Source organism: Ranitomeya imitator, chromosome 6, assembly GCF_032444005.1.
Source record: "Ranitomeya imitator isolate aRanImi1 chromosome 6, aRanImi1.pri, whole genome shotgun sequence".
NCBI lineage: Eukaryota > Metazoa > Chordata > Amphibia > Anura > Dendrobatidae > Ranitomeya > Ranitomeya imitator.
In genome coordinates this window covers 323,415,757-323,443,094 of record NC_091287.1, presented here as the reverse complement: position 1 = coordinate 323,443,094, position 27,338 = coordinate 323,415,757, and the positions used below count along the sequence as shown (strand labels likewise).

The following is a 27,338-nucleotide window of genomic DNA, read 5'->3' as shown; positions in this document are numbered from 1 at the left end:
AGAATATGCATGACTGTAATTTTCTAATCTCCTATACTGTGAGGCAGATGTTCCCAGCACAGAGAGAAAAAAATGATCACAAGTTCTTTAACAGTTATCCTTTGTGCAGCACAGTCTTCCCCTCACAGTTATTTTCACACTTGTTTTAACACCCACCTACATAATCCTCATTAAAGTCAGCACTTTGAATTACATGGTGTTATCTGCTTTTTTCTTGCTTTCAATACTTTTTATATGTTTAAGTTTTAGCTAAACTAGGACTCTTTTAGGGAACAGAAATGCTGAGATTTTCGAGGGCATGTGTCAAATTACAGGATTATTTTATATTAGCTGAAGAGCCCGGCGTTGCCTGGGCATAGAAAATATCTGTGGTTAGTTATAGCACCTCACTTCTCTTATTTTCCTATCACGCCTCTCATTTTCCCCCTCACATCTCTCATTTTCTCCCTTACACCTCTCATTTTCCCCCTCACTCCTCTTATTTCCCCCTCACTCCTCTCATTCCCCCTAACACTTGTCATTTCGACCTCACATCTGTCATTTTCCGATCACTCCACTATTTTCCCTCACTCCTCTCATTTTGCACCCACACCTTTTCATTTTCACCTCAGTATATGCATATTTGTCATCTCCCTTATATATAGTATACACCTGTATGTCATCTCCTGTATATAGTATATACCTGCTGTATGTCATCTCCTCCTCTATATACCTGTGTCATCTCCCCTTTTATATAGTATATACCTGTATGTCATCTCCTCCTGTATATAGTATATACGTGTGTCATCTCCTCCTGTATATAGTATATACCTGTAAGTCATCTCCTCATGTCAATAGTATATACCTGTATGTCATCTCTTCTGTATATACTATATACCTGTATGTCATCTCCTCCTATATATAGTATATACCTGTATGTCATCTCCTGTATATAGTATATACCTGTATGTCATCTCCCCTGTATATAGTATATACCTTCTGTATGTCATCTCCTCCTCTATATACCTATGTGTCATCTCCTCCTGTATATAGTATATACCTGTAAGTCATCTCCTCCTGTATATAGTATATACCTGTATGTCATCTCTTCTGTATATAGTATATACCTGTATGTCATCTCCCCTGTATATAGTATATACCTTCTTTATGTCATCTCCTCCTTTATATACCTATGTGTCATCTCCTCTTTTAAATAGTATATACCTGTATGTCATCTCCTCCTGTATATAGTATATATGTGTGTCATCTCCTCCTGTATATAGTATATACCTGTGTGTCATCTGCTCCCGTATATAGTATATACCTTTGTGTCATCTCCTCCTGTATATAGTATGTACCTGTATGTCATCTCCTCCTGTATATAATATATACCTGTGTGTCATCTCCTCCTGTATATAGTATATACATGTGTGTCATCTGCTTCTGTATGTAGTATATATCTGTGTGTCATCTCCTCCTGTATATAGTATATACGTGTGTCATCTCCCCTGTATATAGTATATACCTGTGTGTCATCTCCTCCTGTATATAGTATATACCTGTGTGTCATCTCCTCCTGTATATAGTATACATCTGTGTGTCATCTCCTCCTGTATATATATATATACCTGTGTGTCATCTCCTCCTGTATATAGTATATACCTGTGTCATCTCCCCTGTATATAGTATATACCTGTGTGTCATCTCCCCTGTATATAGTATATACCTGTGTGTCATCTCCTCCTGTATATAGTATATACGTGTGTCATCTCCCCTGTATATAGTATATACCTGTATGTCATCTCCCCTGTATATAGTATATACCTTCTGTATGTCATCTCCTCCTCTATATACCTATGTGTCATCTCCTCCTGTATATAGTATATACCTGTAAGTCATCTCCTCCTGTATATAGTATATACCTGTATGTCATCTCTTCTGTATATAGTATATACCTGTATGTCATCTCCCCTGTATATAGTATATACCTTCTTTATGTCATCTCCTCCTTTATATACCTATGTGTCATCTCCTCTTTTAAATAGTATATACCTGTATGTCATCTCCTCCTGTATATAGTATATACGTGTGTCATCTCCTCCTGTATATAGTATATACCTGTGTGTCATCTGCTCCCGTATATAGTATATACCTTTGTGTCATCTCCTCCTGTATATAGTATGTACCTGTATGTCATCTCCTCCTGTATATAATATATACCTGTGTGTCATCTCCTCCTGTATATAGTATATACATGTGTGTCATCTGCTTCTGTATGTAGTATATATCTGTGTGTCATCTCCTCCTGTATATAGTATATACGTGTGTCATCTCCCCTGTATATAGTATATACCTGTGTGTCATCTCCTCCTGTATATAGTATATACCTGTGTGTCATCTCCTCCTGTATATAGTATACATCTGTGTGTCATCTCCTCCTGTATATATATATATACCTGTGTGTCATCTCCTCCTGTATATAGTATATACCTGTGTCATCTCCCCTGTATATAGTATATACCTGTGTGTCATCTCCCCTGTATATAGTATATACCTGTGTGTCATCTCCTCCTGTATATAGTATATACGTGTGTCATCTTCTCCTGTATATAGTATATACCTGTGTGTCATCTCCTCCTGTATATAGTATATACCTGTGTGTCATCTCCCCTGTATATAGTATATACCTGTGTGTCATCTCCTCCTGTATATAGTATATACCTGTATGTCATCTCCTCCTGTATATAGTATATTCCTGTGTGTCATCTCCCCTGTATATAGTATATACCTGTGTGTCATCTCCCCTGTATATAGTATATACCTGTGTGTCATCTCCCCTGTATAGTATATACCTGTGTGTCATCTCCTCCTGTATATAGTATATACCTGTATGTCATCTCCTCCTGTATATAGTATATACCTGTGTGTCATCTCTCCTGTATATAGTATTTATCTGTGTGTCATCTCCCCTGTATATAGTATATATCTGTATGTCATCTCCTCCTGTATTAGACCGCGTTCACACGTTATTTGGTCAGTATTTTAACCTCAGTATTTGTAAGCTAAATTGGCAGCCTGATAAATCCCCAGCCAACTCGAAGCCCTCCCCCCTGGCAGTATATATTAGCTCACACATACACATAATAAACAGGTCATGTGACTGACAGCTGCCGTATTTCCTATATGGTACATTTGTTGCTCTTGTAGTTTGTCTGCTTATTAATCAGATTTTTATTTTTGAAGGATAATACCAGACTTGTGTGTGTTTTAGGGCGAGTTTCATGTGTCAAGTTGTGTGTGTTGAGTTGCATGTGGCGACATGCGTGTAGCAACTTTTTGTGTGTCGAGTTGCATGTGACAGGTTAGCGTAGCAAGTTGTGTGCAGCAAATTTTGCGCATGGCGAGTTTTGCGTGTGGCGAGTTTTATGTGTGGTGCGTTTTGAGTATGTGCAAGTTGTGTGAGGCAACTTTTGCATGTGTTGCAACTTTTGTGCATGTGGCAATTTTTCCGCGTGTTCAAGTTTTGCGTGTGGAGAGTTTTCCATGAGGTGAGTTTTGCACGTGTGGCGAGTTTTGCATGAACCTAGTTTTGCATGTGGCGAATTTTGCGCGTGGCGAGTTTTGAGCGGTGACTTTTGTATTTCAACTTTTATGTGGCGAGTTTGGTGTATGTGTGGTGAAATGTGTGCTGAGGGTGGTATATGTGTTCAAGCACGTAGTAGTGTGTGGCGCTTTTTGTGTGTGTGTTGATATCCTTGTGTGTGGTGAGTAGGGTTGAGCGAAACGGGTCGTTCATTTTCAAAAGTCGCCGACTTTTGGCAAAGTCGGGTTTCATGAAACCCGATCCGACCCCTGTGCGGGGTCGACCATGCGGTACGCGACTTTCGCGCCAAAGTCGCGTTTCAATGACGCGAAAAGCACCATTTCTCAGCCAATGAAGGTAAACGCAGAGTGTGGGCAGCGTGATGACATAGGTCCTGGTCCCCACCATCTTAGAGAAGGGCATTGCAGTGATTGGCTTGCTGTCTGCGGCGTCACAGGGGCTATAAAGGGGCGTTCCCGCCGACCGCCATGTTACCTCTGCTGATCTGAGCTTAGGGAGAGGTTGCTGCCGCTTCATCAGAAGCAGGGATAGCGTTAGGCAGGGTCCATTAACCACCAAACCACTTGTGCTGTAGCGATTTCCACTGCCCAACACCACCTTCAGTGTGCAGGGACAGTGGAAGCTACATTTTTTTTTTTTTTTCCCCTCAGCGCTGTAGCTCATTGGGCTGCCCTAGAAGGCTCCCTGATAGCTGCATTGCTGTGTGTACGCCGCTGTGCAAACCAACTGCTTTTTTCAAAGCACAAATCCTCTTGTTCCTTCCTTTCTGCACAGCTATCTTTTTTGTTTGTCCACACTTTTTATTTAATTTGTGCATCAGTCCACTCCTTATTGCTGCCTGCCATACCTGGCTGAGATTACTGCAGGGAGATAGTAATTGTTGGACACTCCCTGTTTTTTTTTTTTTTTTTTTGTTTTTTTGTGGGAGATTAAGATTGACATTTCTGCTAGAGTGCCATCCCTGTGTGTGCCATCTCTCACTCAGTGGGCCATAGAAAGCCTATTTATTTTTTTGCTTGATTTGGGTTATAAAATCTACCTGAAAAAATCACTACATCAATCAGTGGGAGAAAAATATTGGCCTCAGGGCTTGTGTGCCACTCTTGACTCCTGTGTGTGCCATCTCTCAGTCAGTGGGCCATAGAAAGCCTATTTATTTTTTTGCTTGATTTGGGTTCTAAAATCTACCTGAAAAAATCACTACATCAATCAGTGGGAGAAAAATATTGGCCTCAGGGCTTGTGTGCCACTCCTGACTCCTGTGTGCATCATCACTCACTCAGTGGGCCATAGAAAGCCTATTTTTTTTTTTTTTGCTTTATTTGGGTTCTAAATTCTACTTGAAAAAATCAATAAATCAATCAGTGGGAGATTAATATTGGCCTTTGGGCTTGTGTGCCAGTCCTAAGCGTGCCATCTCTCTCTCTCAGATAGTGGGCCATAGAAAGCCTATTTATTATTTTTTTTATTGGGTTTACAAAATTTTCCCTGGAACAAAAAAAAAAAAAGTGGGAGATTAATATTGGCCTCTGGGCTTGTGTGCCAGTCCTGAGCGTGCCATCTCTCTCACAAATAGTGGGCCATAGAAAGCCTATTTATTTTTTTTTTGTTTTATAAATTCTCCCTGAAAAAAAAAAGGGAGATTAATATTGGCCTTTGGGCTTGTGTGCCAGTCCTAAGCGTGCCATCTCTCTCTCTCAGATAGTGGGCCATAGAAAGCCTATTTATTATTTTTTTTATTGGGTTTATAAATTTTCCCTGGAACAAAAAAAAAAAAGTGGGAGATTAATATTGGCCTCTGGGCTTGTGTGCCAGTCCTGAGCGTGCCATCTCTCTCACAAATAGTGGGCCATAGAAAGCCTATTTATTTATTTTTTTTTGGTTTTATAAGTTCTCCCTGAAAAAAAAAAGGGAGATTAATATTGGCCTTTGGGCTTGTGTGCCAGTCCTAAGCGTGCCATCTCTCTCTCTCAGATAGTGGGCCATAGAAAGCCTATTTATTATTTTTTTTATTCGGTTTATAAATTTTCCCTGAAAAAAAATAAAAAGTGGGAGATTAATATTGGCCTCTGGGCTTGTGTGCCAGTCCTGAGCGTGCCATCTCTCTCACAAATAGTGGGCCATAGAAAGCCTATTTATGTTTTTGGTTGATTTGGGTTCTAAATTCTACCTGAAAAAATCAATAAATCAATCAGTGGGAGATAAACATTGGCCTCTGGGCTTGTGTGCCACTCCTGACTCCTGTGTGCGTCATCTCTCACTCAGTGGGCCATAGAAAGCCTATTTTTTGTTTTATTTGTTTTATAAATTCTCCCTGAAAAAATCATTTTTATTTTATTTGGTTTCTAAATTCTTCCTGAAAAAATCATTTTTTTTTTTATTATTTTTTTTTTCTAAAGTCTCCCTGGAAAAAAAAATAAATAAATCAAATCAGTGCGAGATTAATATTGCCCTTTCTGCTTGTGTGCCAGTCTTGACTCCTGGGTGTGCCATCTCTCTCTCTCTCTCCAATTGTGGGCCATTGAAAGCCTATTATTTTTTTAGCTTGATTTGGGTTCCAAAATCTACCTGAAAAAATCACTACATCAATCAGTGGGAGATAAATATTGGCCTCTGGGCTTGTGTGCCACTCCTGACTCCTGTGTGCGTCATCTCTCACTCAGTGGGCCATAGAAAGCCTTTTTTTGTTTTATTTGTTTTCTAAATTCTCCCTGAAAAAATCATTTTATTTTATTTGGTTTCTAAATTCTTCCTGAAAAAATCATTTTATTCTATTATTTTTTTTTCCTAATGTCTCCCTGAAAAAAAAAAAAACTCAAATCAGTGGGAGATTAATATTGCCCTTTCTGCTTGTGTACCAGTCTTGACTCCTGGGTGTGCCATCTCTCTCTCTCTGTCCAATTGTGGGCCATAGAAAGCCTATTATTTTTTTAGCTTGATTTGGGTTCCAAAATCTACCTGAAAAAATCACTACATCAATCAGTGGGAGATAAATATTGGCCTCTGGGCTTGTGTGCCACTCCTGACTCCTGTGTGCGTCATCTCTCACTCAGTGGGCCATAGAAAGCCTTTTTTTGTTTTATTTGTTTTCTAAATTCTCCCTGAAAAAATCATTTTATTTTATTTGGTTTCTAAATTCTTCCTGAAAAAATCATTTTATTCTATTATATTTTTTTCCTAAAGTCTCCCTGAAAAAAAAAAAAAAAAATCGAATCAGTGGGAGATTAATATTTACATTTGTGCTTCAGTGACAGTCCTGCGTGTGTGGCATCTCTCCCATTTGTTGCCACCAACAACAGAGTGTGTAACATTGTGCCTGATTTTCGTTGTGGTTTCACTCACTTGTAAAGGGGTAGCTAAATCATACTGAAGTTATAGCTCACCGTGTAAGTTGTGTGACAGCAACAAATACCGTTAGTTTGGTTACGTTTTTAAAACAATGAGGAAGTCTGGTGGAAGAGGTCGTGGCCGGGGGCGTTCATTGTCAGCTGGTAATGAGGGTAGTGGTAGTGGTGGAGCATCAGCTGGTCGTGGCAAAAAAAATATTGCACCTAAGTCAGGAGCTGTGGAGCCAGGTTCGTCGTCTGGCTACACAAGGCCTCGAACGCTCCCTTTTCTGGGAGTAGGAAAACCGCTTTTAAAGCCGGAGCAGCAAGAGCAAGTTTTGGCTTATCTTGCTGACTCAGCCTCTAGCTCTTTTGCCTCCTCTCGTGAAACTGGTAAATGTCAAAGCAGCGCGTCGTTAGTGGATGTTCACGGTCAGGGACAAGTCGCTTCCTTGTCCTCTTCAGCAAAAACAACAACAGAGAAGAATGCAGCAGGCGACACAACGGGTTACTCCATTGAGCTCTTTACACATACCGTCCCTGGCTTAGAAAGTGAAGCAGTTAACAGTCCATGCCCATTACAAGTTGAATCTGACATGGAGTGCACTGATGCACAGCCACAGCCAGACTACTATGCTGGTCCTTTGACTCAGACCACAACATTGCCCTCGCAGGGTAATGATCAAGAATCAGACCCTGATGAGACTATGTTGCCCCATTACGAACGCTATACCACCGACCGACACGGTGACACAGACGAAGTTGCACACGAGCTACAAGAAGAGGTAATAGATGACCCAGTTCTTGACCCCGATTGGCAGCCATTGGGGGAACAGGGTGCAGGCGGCAGCAGTTCTGAAGCGGAGGAGGAGGGGCCGCAGCAGGCATCAACATCGCAACAGGTTCCATCTGCCGGACCCGTATCTTGCCCAAAACGCGTGGCAAAGCCAAAACCTGTTGGAGGACAGCGTGGCCATCCGGTTAAAGCTCAGTCTGCAATGCCTGAAAAGGTATCCGATGCTAGAAAGAGTGCAGTCTGGCATTTTTTTAAACAACATCCAATTGATCAGCGCAAAGTCATCTGTCAAAAATGTTCAACTACCTTAAGCAGAGGACAGAATCTGAAAAGTCTCAATACAAGTTGCATGCATAGACATTTAACCACCATGCATTTGCAAGCCTGGACTAACTACCAAACGTCCCTTAAGGTTGTAGCACCCTCGGCCAATGAAGCTAGTCAGCAACGCAACATCCCTTCCGGCAGTGTAGGGCCACCATTTTCCGCACCACCTGCAGTATCTGTGCAGGTTTCTTTGCCAGGCCAAAGCAGTCAGGGTCAGGGAATCACCAGTTTCGTAGTAGGAAACACTGCATCTAGGGCACCGGCGGCAACAATACCATCTCCCACCGTCTCTCAGTCTGCCATGTCCACCGGCACCCCCGCTAGTTCCACGATCTCCAGCTCTCCAGTCAAGCTCACCCTACATGAGACTATGGTTAGAAAAAGGAAGTACTTAGCCTCGCATCCGCGTACACAGGGTTTGAACGCCCACATAGCTAGACTAATCTCGTTAGAGATGATGCCCTACCGGTTAGTTGAAAGCGAAGCTTTCAAAGCCCTGATGGACTACGCTGTACCACGCTACGAGCTACCCAGTCGACACTTTTTTTCCAGAAAAGCCATCCCAGCCCTCCACCAGCATGTTAAAGAGCGCATTGTCCATGCACTCAGGCAATCTGTGAGCACAAAGGTGCACCTGACAACAGATGCATGGACCAGTAGGCATGGCCAGGGACGTTACGTGTCCATCACGGCACACTGGGTGAATGTTGTGGATGCAGGGTCCACAGGGGACAGCAAGTTTGGGACAGTTCTGCCTAGCCCACGGTCTAGGAAACAGTTGGCTGTAGCCGTTCGCACCCCCTCCTCCTCCTCTTCGTCCTCCTGCAGAAGCGAGAGCTCATCCACAGACCGCAGTCGCACAACCACTCCATCCGCAGCTGCCACTGTTGCACACCAGGTCTCCCATTATGGGGCAGCTACTGGCAAACGTCAGCAGGCTGTATTGGCTATGAAGAGTTTGGGCGACAACAGACACACCGCGGAAGTTCTGTCCGAGTTCTTGCAGAAAGAAACGCAGTCGTGGCTGGGCACTGTAGATCTTGAGGCAGGCAAGGTAGTGAGTGATAACGGAAGGAATTTCATGGCTGCCATCTCCCTTTCCCAACTGAAACACATTCCTTGCCTGGCTCACACCTTAAACCTGGTGGTGCAGTGCTTCCTGAAAAGTTATCCGGGGTTATCCGACCTGCTCCTAAAAGTGCGTGGACTTTGCTCACATATCCGCCGTTCGCCCGTACACTCCAGCCGTATGCAGACATATCAGCGTTCTTTGAACCTTCCCCAGCATCGCCTAATCATAGACGTTGCAACAAGGTGGAACTCCACACTGCACATGCTTCAGAGACTGTGCGAACAGAGGCGGGCTGTTATGTTTTTGTGGGAGGAAAAACATACACGGGCAGGCAGTAGGATGGCAGACAGGAGTTGTCAGGTGTGCAGTGGTCGAAGATTCAAGACATGTGTCAAGTCCTTCAGTGTTTTGAGGAATGCACACGGCTGGTTAGTGCAGACAATGCCATAATAAGCATGAGCATCCCCCTAATGCGTCTGCTGATGCAAAGTTTGATGCACATAAAGGATCAGGCGTCTGCAGCTGAGGAAGAGGAAAGCCTTGATGACAGTCAGCCATTGTCTGGCCAGGGCAGTGTACAGGACGAGTTAGCAGGCGAATAGGAGGGGGAGGACGAGGAGGATGATGGGGATGATTATATTTTTAATGAGGAAGCTTTTCCGGGGCCACTGGAAATTGGTGGCGCGGCAAGGCCGGGTTCTGGTTTTTGGAGGGACACAAGTGACGTGGATTTGCCTGAAACTGCCCCTCAACCAAGCACAACCGCAGATTTGAGAACTGGAACTTTGGCCCACATGGCGGATTATGCCTTACGTATCCTCAAAAGGGACACACGCATAACTAAAATGATGAACGATGACGATTACTGGTTGGCCTGCCTCCTTGATCCTCGCTATAAAGGCAAATTGCAAAATGTAATGCCACATGAGAACTTGGAACTAATATTAGCAACCAAACAATCAACTCTTGTTGACCGTTTGCTTCTGGCATTCCCTGCACACAGCGCCCGTGATCGTTCTCACACGAGCTGCAGGGGCCAGCAGACCAGAGGAGTTAGAGGGGCAGAAATCAGAAGTGGCGTTGGCCAGAGGGGTTTTCTGACCAGGTTGTGGAGTGATTTTGCTATGACCGCAGACAGGACAGGTACTGCAGCATCAATTCAAAGTGACAGGAGACAACATTTGTCCAGTATGGTTACAAACTATTTTTCATCCCTTATCGATGTTCTCCCTCAACCGTCATTCCCATTTGATTACTGGGCATCAAAATTAGACACCTGGCCAGAATTGGCAGAATATGCATTGCAGGAGCTTGCTTGCCCGGCAGCTAGTGTCCTATCAGAAATAGTATTCAGTGCTGCAGGTTCAATACTAACAGAAAAAAGGACTCGTCTGGCTACCCAAAATGTAGATGATCTAACCTTCATTAAAATGAACCACAACTGGATTTCGAAATCTTTTGCCCCACCTTGCCCGGCTGACACCTAGCTTTCCTATGAAAAGGTCTTGCCTGTGGACTATTCTGAATGCCTTTTCCAATCTCGTAATTTTCTGCACCTGATTGTCCAGCATACGACATGTTTACACCTCACTAAATGGCCAAACTCCCCACACGGGGCCGTGGTATCGACACTTGGCGACAGCACCCGTGAGAGTGCTGTTTGTCTGAAGAGGTGGGTGTGCCCGCTTTTGGTCGACGGCACTGCCACTGGGTCCCTCCTAGTACAATAAAGTGTCTCTGGCGGTGGTGGTGCGCACCCAACGTCAGACACACCGTTGTAATATGAGGGGCCCTGGGCCTGTACCGCCGGCCACAAGACAGTTCCCCCCCCCCCAGCTCAAACAGTGCTCTACCACTTGCAAAATTATCTCACAGCTCCACCAATGTTTAGTCTATGCGCTGACATCCTTCAATGCCTGCCACTGACAATACCATTGTATTGACATTTTTGTTATGTTAGGCCTTCAAAGCCTGTCTGCGGTCACTCCTTCCACTATGCCTCCACTGACCACACCACTGCTGCCCGTGTACCCCTGGAACCAATTTAAAATTGCCTACAGCCAGCCCAATTTTTTTATTTTAGGCCTTCGATGCCTGTCTGCGGTCACTCCTTCCACTAGGCCTCCACTGACCACACCACTGCTGCCCGTGTACCCCTGGAACCAATTTAAAATTGCCTACAGCCAGCCCAATTTTTTTATTTTAGGCCTTCGATGCCTGTCTGCGGTCACTCCTTCCACTAGGCCTCCACTGACCACACCACTGCTGCCCGTGTACCCCTGGAACCAATTTAAAATTGCCTACAGCCAGCCCAATTTTTTTATTTTAGGCCTTCGATGCCTGTCTGCGGTCCGTTCTTTCTACTACTACTACACTGACCAGGCCACTGCTGCCTGTGTACCCCTGGAACCAATTTAAAATTGCCTACAGCCATGTGTTATTATGTTAGGCCTTCGATGCCTGTCTGCGGTCACTCCTTCCACTAGGCCTCCACTGACCACACCACTGCTGCCCGTGTACCCCTGGAACCAATTTAAAATTGCCTACAGCCATGTGTTATTATTTTAGGCCTTCGATGCCTGTCTGCGGTCACTCCTTACAATATGCCTCCACTGACCACACCACTGCTGCCCGAGTACCCCTGGAACCAATTTAAAATTGCCTACAGCCAGCCCAATTTTTTTATTTTAGGCCTTCGATGCCTGTCTGCGGTCCGTTCTTTCTACTACTACTACACTGACCAGGCCACTGCTGCCCGTGTACCCCTGGAACCAATTTAAAATTGCCTACAGCCATGTGTTATTATGTTAGGCCTTCGATGCCTGTCTGCGGTCACTCCTTCCACTAGGCCTCCACTGACCACACCACTGCTGCCCGTGTACCCCTGGAACCAATTTAAAATTGCCTACAGCCAGCCCAATTTTTTTATTTTAGGCCTTCGATGCCTGTCTGCGGTCACTCCTTCCACTAGGCCTCCACTGACCACACCACTGCTGCCCGTGTACCCCTGGAACCAATTTAAAATTGCCTACAGCCAGCCCAATTTTTTTATTTTAGGCCTTCGATGCCTGTCTGCGGTCCGTTCTTTCTACTACTACTACACTGACCAGGCCACTGCTGCCCGTGTACCCCTGGAACCAATTTAAAATTGCCTACAGCCATGTGTTATTATGTTAGGCCTTCGATGCCTGTTTGCGGTCACTCCTTCCACTAGCCCTCCACTGACCACACCACTGCTGCCCGTGTACCCCTGGAACCAATTTAAAATTGCCTACAGCCAGCCCAATTTTTTTATTTTAGGCCTTCGATGCCTGTCTGCGGTCACTCCTTCCACTAGGCCTCCACTGACCACACCACTGCTGCCCGTGTACCCCTGGAACCAATTTAAAATTGCCTACAGCCAGCCCAATTTTTTTATTTTAGGCCTTCGATGCCTGTCTGCGGTCACTCCTTCCACTAGGCCTCCACTGACCACACCACTGCTGCCCGTGTACCCCTGGAACCAATTTAAAATTGCCTACAGCCAGCCCAATTTTTTTATTTTAGGCCTTCGATGCCTGTCTGCGGTCCGTTCTTTCTACTACTACAACACTGACCAGGCCACTGCTGCCCGTGTACCCCTCGAACCAATTTAAAATTGCCTACAGCCATGTGTTATTATGTTAGGCCTTCGATGCCTGTTTGCGGTCACTCCTTCCACTAGGCCTCCACTGACCACACCACTGCTGCCCGTGTACCCCTGGAACCAATTTAAAATTGCCTACAGCCAGCCCAATTTTTTTATTTTAGGCCTTCGATGCCTGTCTGCGGTCACTCCTTCCACTAGGCCTCCACTGACCACACCACTGCTGCCCGTGTACCCCTGGAACCAATTTAAAATTGCCTACAGCCATGTGTTATTATTTTAGGCCTTCGATGCCTGTCTGCGGTCACTCCCTACAATATGCCTCCACTGACCACACCACTGCTGCCCGTGTACCCCTGGAACCAATTTAAAATTGCCTACAGCCAGCCCAATTTTTTTATTTTAGGCCTTCGATGCCTGTCTGCGGTCCGTTCTTTCTACTACTACTACACTGACCAGGCCACTGCTGCCCGTGTACCCCTGGAACCAATTTAAAATTGCCTACAGCCATGTGTTATTATGTTAGGCCTTCGATGCCTGTCTGCGGTCACTCCTTCCACTAGGCCTCCACTGACCACACCACTGCTGCCCGTGTACCCCTGGAACCAATTTAAAATTGCCTACAGCCAGCCCAATTTTTTTATTTTAGGCCTTCGATGCCTGTCTGCGGTCACTCCTTCCACTAGGCCTCCACTGACCACACCACTGCTGCCCGTGTACCCCTGGAACCAATTTAAAATTGCCTACAGCCATGTGTTATTATTTTAGGCCTTCGATGCCTGTCTGCGGTCACTCCTTACAATATGCCTCCACTGACCACACCACTGCTGCCCGTGTACCCCTAGAACCTATTTATAATTGCATAGAGCATCCTTTTTTTAATAGTAGGCGTACAAAGTCTGTCTGCGGTTCACTATTGAAATTGTCCTCCACTGCCCAGAGCACTGCAGCTTGTGTACCCCTGTAACTTTTTTCTGCTGCAGTGAGCCACATTTTTGGTTTGAGTCCTACTACCTGTGTCTGTCTGCGCTACTCAATTCAGCTGTGTTCCTTTGAAAAAAGCTGAGCGTCAATAGTCTTGTTTTCAGCCTCTAGGAATTTTAAAACTGCATTGGGTGTACAACTTTGGTAGGGCCTACTAACGGTGTCTGCCTCCCCAAGGTGTTCCCCAGGTTTCCTCTCCATTGCTTCAATCTTCATGCTCTCGTTTAGTAGTTGTTGGAAACTACGCTGCATTAAGCCTACAAATTGGGTATGGGGTGTAGAGAGATGGTGTGTTCCACTCCAAGGTGTTCTCCAGGTTGCCTTTCCTGAGCTTCAATCTTCATGCTCTCGTTTAGTAGTTGTTGGAAACTACGCTGCATTAGGCCTACAAATTGGGTATGGGGTGTAGAGAGATGGTGTGTTCCACTCCAAGGTGTTCCCCAGGTTTCCTCTCCATTGCTTCGATCTTTATGCTCTCGTTTAGTAGTTGTAGAAAACTACACTGCATTAGGCCTACAAATTGGGTATGGGGTGTAGAGAGATGGTGTGTTCCACTCCAAGGTGTTCTCCAGGTTGCCTTTCCTGAGCTTCGATCTTCCGGCTCTCGTTTAGTAGTTGTTTGAAACTACGCTGCATTAGGCCTACAAATTGGGTATGGGGTGTAGAGAGATGGTGTGTTCCACTCCAAGGTGTTCCCCAGGTTTCGTCCACATTGCTTCGGTCTTCCGACTCTCGTTTAGTAGTTGTAGAAAACTACACTGCATTAGGCCTACAAATTGGGTATGGGGTGTAGAGAGACGGTGTGTTACACTCCAAGGTGTTCCCCAGGTTTCGTCCACATTGCTTCGATCTTCCGACTCTCGTTTAGTAGTTGTTGAAAACTACACTGCATTAGGCCTACAAATTGGGTATGGGGTGTAGAGAGATGGTGTGTTCCACTCCAAGGTGTTCTCCAGGTTGCCTTTCCTGAACTTCTATCTTCAGGCTCTCATTAAATTGTAGTTAAATGGAACAACTGCATTTGGCGTACTAGTTGGTTTGGGGCTTACTATCGGTGTCTGCCACTCCTTGCTGTTCTCCTGGTTTCCTGTCCTGAAATTCCATTTTCAGGCTCTTGTTAAGTAGTTGTTAATGTTAGACTACATTTGGCCTACTAGTTGGGTTGGGGCCTACTATCGGTGTCTGCCACTCCTTGCTGTTCTCCTCAACTGAACAAAGCTGGGCCGCCTGTTTACTACGGTTGCCAATTTTGAACTGCATGTCGACTACTTACTGATTTGGGCCTACTCTCTGTGTCAGCCTCTCATTCCAGTTGTCCTCCACTGCAATGCCCCCTGGTTAGTCCTGTGTTACCAATTTTGAACTGCATTTAGCCCACTTTATTCTTTGGGCCTATATCTGTGTTTCCTCCTCATCCTGCCCATTGCCCAGCCAGTGATAGATGAGTCTGCTGGTACATTGACCCATAACGCAAAATTCCCCGTGCACGCTACACAGCAAGATTGTGACCCTGCTGAAAGTCAGGTTCCTCTTCCCGCATACCATACCACCTTACACGGGGACAAAGAGGAAGGTGCAGATGAAAGTGCAGGTTCCTTCATCAGGTGGGGGGAGGAATACTAGTTGGCGACGTCACTGGCACAGGGCCTCTCATAGTACGCAAAAGTGTTGCTGCCGGTGGGAGGCGCCCCCGCCGTGCAAACACACCGCTGTACTTTGAGGGGCCCTGTGCCAGTGCCAATGCCAACGAGTGGGCCCCCCCTGCTTGCTCAGGATCACAGCACTTGCAAAGTTGAAATACTTACCTCTCCCTGCTCCACTGCCGTGACGTGGTCCAGATTTACTGGTCCCACTAATTACTTGAACCAGCCCTACCCCCCACAACTTTAGCCAAATGACCCCCAATTTCAAATGCCTTCCAATTATTATAAGGTAAATTATGATTGACAAGCTTCTTTAACAAGAATGGATGTTTTTGCCATTAAAATGGGCAGTGTAGGTGTTTTCCTGGCCTCCACTCACTGCCGACTATGCTCCCCCATTGACTTGCATTGGGTTTCGTGTTTCGGGCGATACCCGACTTTTTGCGATAATCGGCCGATTCCACTCGACTCGACTTCTAAGATAGTCGGGTTTCGCGAAACACGGCTCGACTCTAAAAAGGTCAAGGTCGCTCAACCCTAGTGGTGAGTATCCCATGTCGGGGCCCCACCTTAGCAACTGTACGGTATATACTCTTTGGCGCCATCGCTCTCATTCTTTAAGTCCCCCTTGTTCACATCTGGTAGCTGTCAATTTGCCTCCAACACTTTTCCTTTCACTTTTTCCCCATTATGTAGATAGGGGCAAAATTGTTTGGTGAATTGGAACGCGCGGGGTTAAAATTTCGCCTCACAACATAGCCTATGACGCTCTCGGGGTCCAGACGTGTGACTGTGCAAAATTTTGTGGCTGTAGCTGGGAATGTGCAGATGCCAATCCCAGACATACACATACACACATACACACACACACACACATTCAGCTTTATATATTAGATAAGGGGAGAAATATCTCTGTACATAAATCATCTGATCTCTTAGCTTTTGGTGCGTTTTTGACTGCATATTTTTGCTGCATATTTTTGCACAGCATCTTACAGTTCTAGAAAAGTGAATGGGATTAATAGAAATTTCATGCCCACTGTGCTTTTATTTTCCTCAGCAAAACTGACCTGTGGTGCGAGTTTCAACCCGCAGCATGTCAATTTCTTTTGTGGGTATGCTGAGTTTTCTGCACAGATTTTCCCCATAGACTTGTATTAGATGCGGAAAATCAGCAGGTAAAAATACTTTATTTAAGCATGACACAGGAAAAACTTGTCTGTTTTAGTCGCCAGTGTAACCTCGGCCTTAGAGTTATGCAGTGTGTCTACATACACACATGGACAAAATTGTTGGTATCCTACTGGTAAAGTAATAAAACCACACAATGTTGGCTGAAATAACTTGAAACTGACAAAATTGATTTTCTAAAATACTGTATACCAACTAGTGAAAATCAAACATTGCTTTTGAATTGTGGTTTAACGGGAAAAAAAATGAATATGGCCTTGTGAAAAATGATGGTAACCCTAGAAAAACATTGAAAATAATCTGACCATAGGGACATAATAAGGTGTGTCCTGAATGTCATCACAGGTGTCTAAAAACTTGCAGTCAGTCAGTCTGCTTATTTAAGGAGTGAAAAGTAGTCTCTGTGCTGTTTGTTATCATGGTGTGTGCCACACTGAGTATGGACCAAAGAAAGCGAAGGAGTGAGTTGTTTCAGGAGTTTAGAAAGAAAACTGTAAACAAACATAAAGAGTAACCATAGTTTTAATTTTTATTTCAGATATCAGAAGTACACATGAAAATAAGTAACTTTGTAATATTTCGTATCACATCACACTGCTTCTTTCTCCGACAGGACTGACCATTAATTTTGAAAATCCTCAATTATGGGGTAAAATCTGTTTTTAGTGAAGACAGATTTTTACATTGCTGAGATAAGAGCTGACAGTTGCTGCTCATAAGATTCTATAGAGATGGGAGGAGGTTGGAGAAGATAGAACCCAAGTTCCTCCTCCACCCCACCTGTCTATATAGAATCTTATCATTACATTATATGATGGTAAGGGTTAAAACAGTAAAACAAATGTGTTTGCGATAGAGACCAAAATCACTAATGTGTAAAATTTCTCTATTACCAACGAGTGATTATATTTATAGAAATGTTTGTTCTTTGCCAAAATTCAACTCGGACACATATTTTCCTTACTGTAGGTTAAGAAAATATTTAGCCCAGGAGGAAAAAAATTGGCATGCACCTGTGCTAAACTTTATTCTGTCTGCTTTTAGATAAATCCCTATAAAACTAATCTCATGTCTTGTATTTTTTCTAGATTCCACATCAGTCGTTGGAACATTGTGCTCCCAGGGAGATGATTCCCCATGAAGTTGTTGGGTTTCCTTCAGGAATTAAATGTGATTTTCCCTTCACCAGATTGAAATCAGCATCAGTCAGACAGTGAGCAGGCAGTGGTGGTCGGCGGGGGTGGCAGAAAGCAAAACATGAAATCTAATCAAGAAAGGAGCAATGAAAGCCTGCCACCAAAGAAACGTGAAATTCCCGCCACCAGTCGACCGTCTGAAGAGAAGACAGTCGGAACGACAAATGAAAACCACCGTACCGATAGTTTATCATGGCTCCCCACCACAGTAAGCAGCCATGGTGGACGTCATCATGGGCATGCAGGAACTTCAATAGAAGCTGGTTTACAGCAGGGGGTAGGTTTACATAAAACACATTTAACTGGTATAGACTATTCTCCCCCCAGTGCTCCAAGGTCGGTACCAACAGTAACAACAGTTCCTGCCATTTATCAAACTGCGCAGTCTCAATCAGGGGCATCTGTATCTCCCGTGCAATATACTAATGTGCCCCAAACGTTCCAGTTTATTGGGCCGCAGTATAGTGGACCATCATATGCAGGATTCATCAATTCGCAGCTAATTTCACCTACATCGAATTCCACATCATGCGCTGTATCCTCAGCAGCAACAGGAATCACCACTCCATCACAACGCACCCAGATGGAAGCGTATTCCACTATGCTGGCAAATGTTAGCAGCTTAACCCAGCATGGGCATAAAATTGAATCACATCTAGATCGGACTCCTGGATTGATTGCAGCAGGATCACCACCTACCCAGTCAAGTCAATATGTCCATATTTCCAGCTCATCACAGAGTGGAGCCAGAACTCTATCACCACCAACTATCCCAGTACATTTACATACCCACCCAGTGATTCCACATACACTGACCCTGGGCACTTCCTCCCAAGTGGTTGTGCAGTACTCTGATTCAGGAGCTCATTTTATTGCTAGGGACCGTACAAAGAAAGAAGAGAGTTCCAGGTCACAAGCCAAGGAAATATTAAATGGTGGATTTTTAGTTCCTTCCTCTACAGATACACAGCTATTGAAAGCAGGCAATAATAAACCAGCTTCCCAACATTATGAGACAAGGCACGTAGTGGTGCACCCTAGTACAGAATTTGGTGCTCGGGATCCCTCAGGTGTTCGGACCTCTGTCATGGTAGTGCCCAACAGCAACACAGCTGCCATGGACATTGATGTTCCACAAACCATTAAGAGAGAAACCTCACCCTCAACTGCTCATAACAAGGGAAGCTTACACTTAGGAAAACCAGCCCACCGGTCCTATGCTTTATCCCCACAACAGACTTTATGCGCAGAAAGCGTAAAAACAGTGGCCACTTTATCTCCTCACACAGTCATCCAGACAACTCACAGTGCAGCAGAGCAACTTTCTGTTGGGCTGCCTGCTGCAGCCTTTTATGCGGGTACACAACAGCCAGTTATTGGCTATCTCAGCAGTCAGCAGCAAACTATTGGCTATCCTGGAAATTTGCCACAGCACTTGGTGATTCCTGGCACTCAGCCTTTGCTCATACCAGTTGGCAATCCGGACATTGAATCATCTGCAGTGGGGGTAGCGCCTGCTATTGTCACTTCATCTCCCCAATTTGCAGCAGTGCCTCATACATTTGTCACTACTCCCATTCCTAAAAGCGATAACTACAGTGCTGAATCACTAACAACTCAAACAGCCTACCAGACCGCTTTGGTTCCGGCTCAATTCCACCTCCCAGTTGTACAGTCTGTTGCTTCTCCTATGGCAGCTGCACCTACACTGCCCCCTTATTTTGCAAAAGGGTCAATCATTCAGCTAGCCAATGGTGATCTAAAAAAAGTAGAGGATTTGAAAACTGAAGACTTCATACAGAGCGCTGATATTAGCAACGACTTGAAAATAGACTCCAGCACAGTTGAGAGGATTGAGAATAGCCATAGTCCAGGCATTGCTGTGATACAATTCGCTGTTGGAGAACACAGGGCACAGGTGAGTGTGAATGTTGTATTTGGGCAGGGGGAAGGAGTGGTGTAACATGTATATTGTAAAGTTCTGCTTTAATTCTAATGTTTTAAGGCCTCTATACATATTAGAACAAAGTAAAGCCGAATACACACATTTTGGGAAGATTTACTGATTTTTGATGATTGATCTAATAGGGGCCTCTTGACTCTCCCCTTACAGAAGAAGGATTAGGCATGTTGATATTTAATACCAACTGTACCAGGTGGTGACTTACTCCACTCTCCCATTAAAAACACATGCATGCTTGGCCAAACTTAGTGTGCTTCTGTATGAGGTTTTGGGAGGAACAGCTGTTGACAATCCATCGAATAGTCAATGAAGGTGAATGAGCACCTTTTACTATTACATAGGAAACACTTAAGGTGGAGTCACGCTAGCATATAGCATTCGATGCTAATGACACTCGGCTCAAACTCTGCTGCAAGTGTAACATAAGTGTCAGTGCACTGGGCTCCGATTCTCACTGCGATCGGATGACATTTACTGATTTTTGAAGATTGATCTCATAGGGGCCTCCTTACTCTCCCCTTACGGCATAAGGATTGGGCACATTGCTTACATAGCTCTGCACTGTGTTGGCAGATTGGTCACAGTTCCTAATGTCTACACCGCATTTGGTTCCACTAAGCAGCCCCCTTACTCAGTCCACATAAATTGTAGGTTACCCTAAATTTTTTCTTGATCAGTATATAGGCCACATAACACAATTCTGTGTCTGCCAGCAATAATGTCTGAAATGTATTAGAAGATCACATAAGGACAGACCTGTTACCTAACCCACTTTAGATCGGTTCCCTAGTTATTGAGAATAAAACTGTGAAATCTGGATGATAACATCATGTACAAATAACCAACTAAATTCCCCCCACCCACGATTTTAAAGGGCAAGCCCAGCTACGAGTGACTAATATCACAAGTAGCTTAGTATTGTTGGTCGCTGTATTTGTTTCAGCATGTTGTGGTTGTATGCTGTGGATAAATGCCATCAGATATGAAACATTCCTCTTCCTTTCTGTGCCTTCTACAGCTAAGGAGAGAACTGACATGTAAGAGTTGCTATTGCTCTTGTTATTTTTTTTTATGATTTCTAAGCACGATTTTGCCATTGCCCTCCTAATATTATCCTATATGGTGTACAATGTAAATTATATATGGCATATTGCATTAGCTTCTTAGTCACCATCTTACAGAATGTTTGCAATAAATTCTAATTTGCACATTTAATATCTGACTGCTTTGGTATGAGATTTTTATGCAGCCAGAATACACCCTAAGGTGTGAACAGGAACTAACGTACATCTGTAAAACCATCAGCATGAAATGATTTATATATTAAAATACATTATCAGTTTTCAAGTAGACAAACTGCAATTGAAATCATATTACAATTTTTTTTTAATGAATGTTCATTAGTTCTCTATATTCCTAGTTATATTCTAATACATTTATATTCATTTATTGCAGAATTCTTCTAATATAGATTTTATTAGAATTCAGTCCCTGATCGCTAATGTCATGGACCCTGGTTATAAGAATGTCTTTTAATCATTGTGAAGCCCTTACCCTTTCCCCGTTCAATTCAAGCAATACAATTTCAGTATCAATGATAACACAGGTTTAAAGTACGGTAGATCTCTAGATTACGCTATGCAAATTTAACATGTTAATAAATAGATATCTTAGACCCAATGAGACGGGGTGCTTAGGGTATGTGCACAAGTCTTTTTCAGATGCGAAAGTTCTGAAACTTAACTGAAGAAGAGCTCAGAAAATTTTCAAAAGAATGAACATATGCATTCTTGTGTAAAAACAACTTCTTGTTCATATGTTCAGTCTTTTGAGTATCAGGTTTTAGAACAAAGAGTGACCTGACCAATCTTAATGCATTTTGTGCTAAGGAGACACTTTTTACTTTACCAATGAAGACAATGAGCATTTATTTGAGTATTTTTGCTTCAGAAACCTCTAGCGTTATTTCATTGTTGAACTGAGAACAAAAAAAAAACAAAAACGAAAAAGGCAGTAAAAAAAATGCTGGAAAAAATATTAATGAAAACATATATATATATAAATATATATTTAAAGAAGCTATAAATAACCTATTGTATAAATCAAAGTTTTGTGTTTTACTTTTATTTTTTCAAAATTTTGGGCAATTTTTTTCCTATCGTGATCCTTATTAAAAAAGAACTAAATTAATTGCTAATCTTCAAAATTTCACAGTGACTACTGGGGCTTTTTTAGACTTGAAATTACATAATTCCGTTCAGTAGGTGCTTTCAGCAAAGCTCTTTGTCATCACAGGTAGTATTACAATCATGAATGACACCTATACCCAGCTGATAACACAAGATCCACCAAACACAGCAGGCGATGTCATAGCTGATTCTGCTTACCTTACTTTCACAATGACTTTTTCAGACTCTTTAGATACTTAAGTACAAAATATAGGGTCGGGGTCTGACATTATGGCTATGTACATGTGTTGTTTCCTAAAACAATAAGAAGTTAGAGTCTAAAAAGGCCCCAGTGGTCAGAGTGAACATTCCAAGACTTCTATTTTTAATTTTTAATCCAGATTGTGATATGGAAAAAAGCAACATTACAAAAAAAGAACAGTTAACACAAAAACCTGAAAATATTTAATTTCCTGATGATAGTTTGCCTTGAAAGAAGACCTGTCACAAGCTCAAAAGTGGCCAGACATTACTCTTATTATGTTCCGGCTGCTCTTTTGAGTATTGTTTTGTGGTTTTTTTTTTTAAATGTGCCAAGTGGACCTTTTTTTTATTTTTATGTTTGTTACCAAGAGGTCATTGCTCTAGGAGTAATTATGTAGAACAGTCTAAATGCACAATGCCCCAATGTTAAAAACCATACAATTAGGAGTAAATAAAGGCCCATATCTCTCTAGACCACAGAGCATAATAAGCATAATATGTCAAATAAAATGTAAAAATCATTTTACTCACCTCACCGCTCACCTCCACCACTCACGGAAACTGGTCTGATCTACACTGCATTTTCTGACCCGCCGTCATTTGTACTAGAATCCCTGGACTTCTCACACTCAGCAGGGACTTACAGCTTTCATGAGGGCCTGGAGGGTTCTGTGCAGATGCGTGGAACGTCATGGTGTCCTGAAAACACGATTTCAGAGTAAGTGTTGATAGATCAGAAGATGCAGCGTGGACCAGAGTTGTGGCAGTGAGTAGCAGAGGGGCTAGAGAAGTGAGCGATAAGGTGACTATAAGCTTTTTTCAATTTCTTTAATTTTGTGGCCCTTTATGGTTCAGAAAAATGGTTTCCAGTGGCCGCTACTTTGCTGAATCTGCACAGAAGCAAATTACAAATAATCTGCATTTTGGCGAATATAGTTTTTTGTAAAATTCAAGTAGAATTCAATTCCATTCAAATGTATGTTCTCATCTCTAACTAGTACATCAGTTTTCATAATTCTAGCCTCTATTAATTTTTTAGAACACACTTCCATTTTTTGTCAAATGACACGAGGCGTTGATTAAATCTTGCTTGTTTTTATTTTGCCAAGGTATTTTTCATTTTACAAAATAGTAGCCCCGGAGAGGAATGTCCGCTTTAATTTTAAATAAAATTAACCGTGTAAGAAATTTTTTGTTATTTAGAATTTTCCATATCACTTTTTATCTAAAAAAAAAGTTCAAAAATCTTGTAATTTTGACATTAGTCACTACAGATCTGGTAGGTGGCATATACTGTACATTCTTATCATATATCTTTCTTTATTTTATCTCTGCAGGTCAGCGTAGAAGTCTTGATAGAATATCCGTTTTTTGTATTTGGCCAAGGCTGGTCATCATGTAGTCCTGAGAGAACAAGCCAGCTGTTTGATTTACCATGCTCAAAATTGTCCGTAGGAGATGTCTGCATATCGCTTACACTCAAGAATCTGAAAAATGGCTCCATAAAAAAGGGGCAACCCATGGATTCAGCTAGCATCTTGCTGAAGCACCCAAAGAATGACAGTCTGTCAGGAAATAGACATAGATATGCAGAACAGGAGAATGGGATTAATCAGGGAAGCGCACAGGTATCCTCTGAGAATGGTGAACTAAGGTGTCCTGCCGGATTGAATCCTGCAACCTTTGAAGCCAAAATTGAACCTGGCAAACCCATGGTGACAAGGAAGAGGAGGTGGTCTGCCCCAGAATCAAGAAAATTAGAGAAGTCTGAAGATGAACCACCATTGACTCTTCCCAAGCCTTCTTTTATTCCTCAGGAGGTTAAGATTTGCATCGAAGGTCGATCCAATGTAGGCAAGTGAAACATGTTTAGAGAAGAAAAAAATAGGCTTACCCTTGTCTTTTTATTCAGATTACTGTACTGTAGAATAAATAACCCAGTATTTACACATTATCATCTTATTTTAGGTTTATGTTATAACATTGTTATAGTTGCGACTGGTATCTTTCAGGAGATCGTTGATGCATAAGTTCTTTCCACAAGTGTTCACTCGTGCAGTAGCTAAGATTTGGGGGGCTAAGCTTTCTGCGTTCTTGATGGATGGGATTGTATAGACATGGCTTCTGTGATTTAGTTGCGGGATGTCAACTTCAAAGTTCAAATGACTTCAGCATTTTCTTTCAGAAAGGATTACAAGGGAAATGAAGAAAGATGTTGGCTGCACCTTATTGGGAGGGTATAGCTTCAGGTTTGTTTCTGTAGTAGGTCACTGGCACAAACAATCCCAGTTGAATGTCATTATCTTGGTAACTGGTAAAGATACCAATTCATATACGTATGTCAGGAAGAAGATTATCTACGGTCACCTTTTCTTCATTTGGTCTCATAAAAGGTTCGAATCTAGTGCCATGTCTCATGTTGGTGTGGTATATTTTCACAATTTAAGCCCCATAGATTGCAGTGAACATCTGAAATCATTTCAAGTGACTCAAGACATGAGAAAAACCATCTACGTCTACATCACGCTGGCAAATGGCACTTGGTCGACAGTACCATAAATTCATCCTGAGAAAGCCTAACTGCACATGTTAATGTTTGAGGGTCAGAGGACCCTTTAGCTCTAAACATTTTTACAAAATTTTTTTGTGCTGTGAAAAACACAGTCATATGTTTGATATTAATTTTATATTATTACTAGTAAACCTTCCAATTTTAGATCTGCTGACGAAGCATTTGATTGCCCCTGGAACAAGGCAAGCAAAATTTGACAGGATGCAGAGTCTATAAGGTTTATTACGCTAGCAGAATCCAGTCGGGACAAAGATTTCTTATAGTATAGCAAGTAAATGTCCTGTAAACTCGGCATGTGCTTCCCAAGGTTTAAGCACATTGCCTGTATAGAGCACTAACATCAATTACTTGCAACATGGGTGCAACCATCTTGTGTTCAATTCTCTTCTTTAGTTACAACTGGTGCCACTTTTATTTTTATTTTTTTTAACGTTGAGTGTGACACATTAAGGAACAAGAACTGGAGGAGCGATTAGAGATTGTCTATTAGCACTTACAATGCTGTTCACACTTTATTGCCGAGCATCTTGGTCTAATGTTTTGCTAAGTACTGTATCTCACTTTTAATCTGTGTATTTTAAAAAAAAAATATATATGTTTTTTTTTTCTTTTTAAATATTTTTCAACACTGAAACCTACATGAAAATGCATAGAGCTTTCTTAGAGCAAGATGTCGAAAGTTTTAATGTGGTTTCAAAGGGATGAATGTAATTCTTGACCTAGGATGTGACCGTTTTATTGTCCCAAAGGACTACTTTACAGAAGGCACTTTTAGAAAAGAAAGGGTTCAAGTCATACGTGAGCTGACATGATTACAGAGAATTGATAGGGAAATATTAAGCTAGATAGAAAACGTAAAAAATAATTGTCCAGTGTTTTAAAAAAAAAATAAAAGATGGACTTTAAACAAAAAAAAAAAATAAAACCACAAAAAAAAAAATCTTGCAGTTTGCACATCTTAAGTTTCGCGCATTTGAATGAAATTCCTGCAAATTAAATGTAATAATGTTGTAGAGACAGGAATGAACAGCTGAAAGAACATGGATACATGTAGCAATTACTTACTATTAACCTGCCTAATGTGTTAGGGTAGTGTTTCTTTCAGTTTCAGTCTTTCTGTCACACTGAATAGAGTCTGAGAAGGAATTCTGAGAAATCGCAGTGTAATAGAGCGTATGTGGATGGATGTCTGCATCAGTGTGTGAATGTTTGTGTGTCTTCACCTTCTAATTAACCTCTACACCAAGCACCTATAGTCACGAGTACAAGACCTTTATGTGTACAAATGCATATTTGCCCATTTATGTTAAAAAAACAACATTTTGCTAAAAACCATATATTGCACAGAGAAAAATATCAATTTGTATTTCCCACCGTAATCCAAAAAGTAATGTGTACCATATGTATTATATACACATTTTTTTTTTTTAATTTTCAGTTGTTCACACTATATTTAATATGGCAATTTGTGGATAAAAAATGAGCTTGTGTTTTCCCTTTCTTGTTTTAGTTGAGGTTTTCCCGAAAAAGGTGTGACATCTTTTTTTTCCCCTATTACGGAATCACTGTTGCGTTTCCTTTCTCGGTATCATATTTAGCCTTCAGAATTAGATGTTCTAGATGTTGTGTATATTGTGATATTTTTTACTTGAGTCTTGCACATACTGGCTTTAATGGCCCTAATTTCCAAAGTTAGTTCGATTGCTTAGTTATTTTTTTTTTCTTTACCACAACTCCATCTTCTAGTTGAAATGTAGCTTCAAGAGGCCAGATCTCTTTTTCGTTGTTGTTTTTTTTGTTTTAGAAAACTGGTTCTTTGCTTGTAATGGCAGAAAAAATTGTAGTTTCTCTGCAGAGTGTTCAAACTTTTCCCATGGAATTTAATTTCTTCTAGAATCTTTGAATTTGCCAATTGTTTTATGAATGGACATAGTCTCTTCTTTTTTTTTTTCATCATCAAGACCGCAAATTGTCTGCAGTGCCTCCATTTACCAGAATTTCAATGCTCTGTTGACTGTAATGACACAGCACCTATTCTAATAACCGGCAAGCTCTCAGGTACAGCTCTCTTATCATATATTAGTGCGGCAGGGATGGCTACAGAGGGACTAGAATAGGTTCCTTAAAGATATGTCTAGACATTTTGCTACGTCTGAGAACAGCTCATGGGCTGACATTATTATTACTACAGCATTCATTCAGTTTTAAACTATTTTATGAAATGGTAATTCCCCAATATAATGTTTTCACCAATTCCTCCCATGGCGAACAACTAAAAATACAGCAAGGCTAATGTATCAGTCAACACATTTAGGCAACATATATAATGATATTTGTATCCTGACTATATTGATATCTATATATATATATATATATATATATATATATTAGATATAGAGAGATGTACATCTACATAGATTTAAATGTCAATATATATATTCCCTATTCTGAAAAAAAAGTTTTTTTTAAACGATTTGAGAGAAATATATATTTAGCGCAATAACCACATCCTCAAAGTAAACTGAGGATAAGGCTCATAATACCCTTATAACTACTAATACTTCAGCCAATCTAGGAAGCAATAAAAGATAGGTGATGAAAAATAAAGACTGTAGCAATGAATCAGTA

The 27,338-nt window shown here is 42.1% G+C and overlaps 1 protein-coding gene across 5 annotated transcripts in view; it reads left to right on the top strand.

Moving 5' to 3' along the window:
- ATXN1 (ataxin 1) overlaps positions 1-27,072 on the top strand; it is a 433,753-nt gene extending 406,681 nt beyond the window's left edge. For all 5 annotated transcript variants that reach the window (XM_069730828.1, XM_069730829.1, XM_069730831.1 and 2 more), the window contains 2 exons: positions 17,636-19,661; positions 23,476-27,072. In XM_069730828.1, the coding sequence (XP_069586929.1) occupies positions 17,805-19,661; positions 23,476-24,000 (2,382 nt within the window). In that variant the 5' untranslated portion in view covers positions 17,636-17,804 and the 3' untranslated portion in view covers positions 24,001-27,072. The remainder of the gene's footprint in view (positions 1-17,635; positions 19,662-23,475) is intronic.
- The last annotated feature ends 266 nt before the right edge of the window (positions 27,073-27,338 follow it).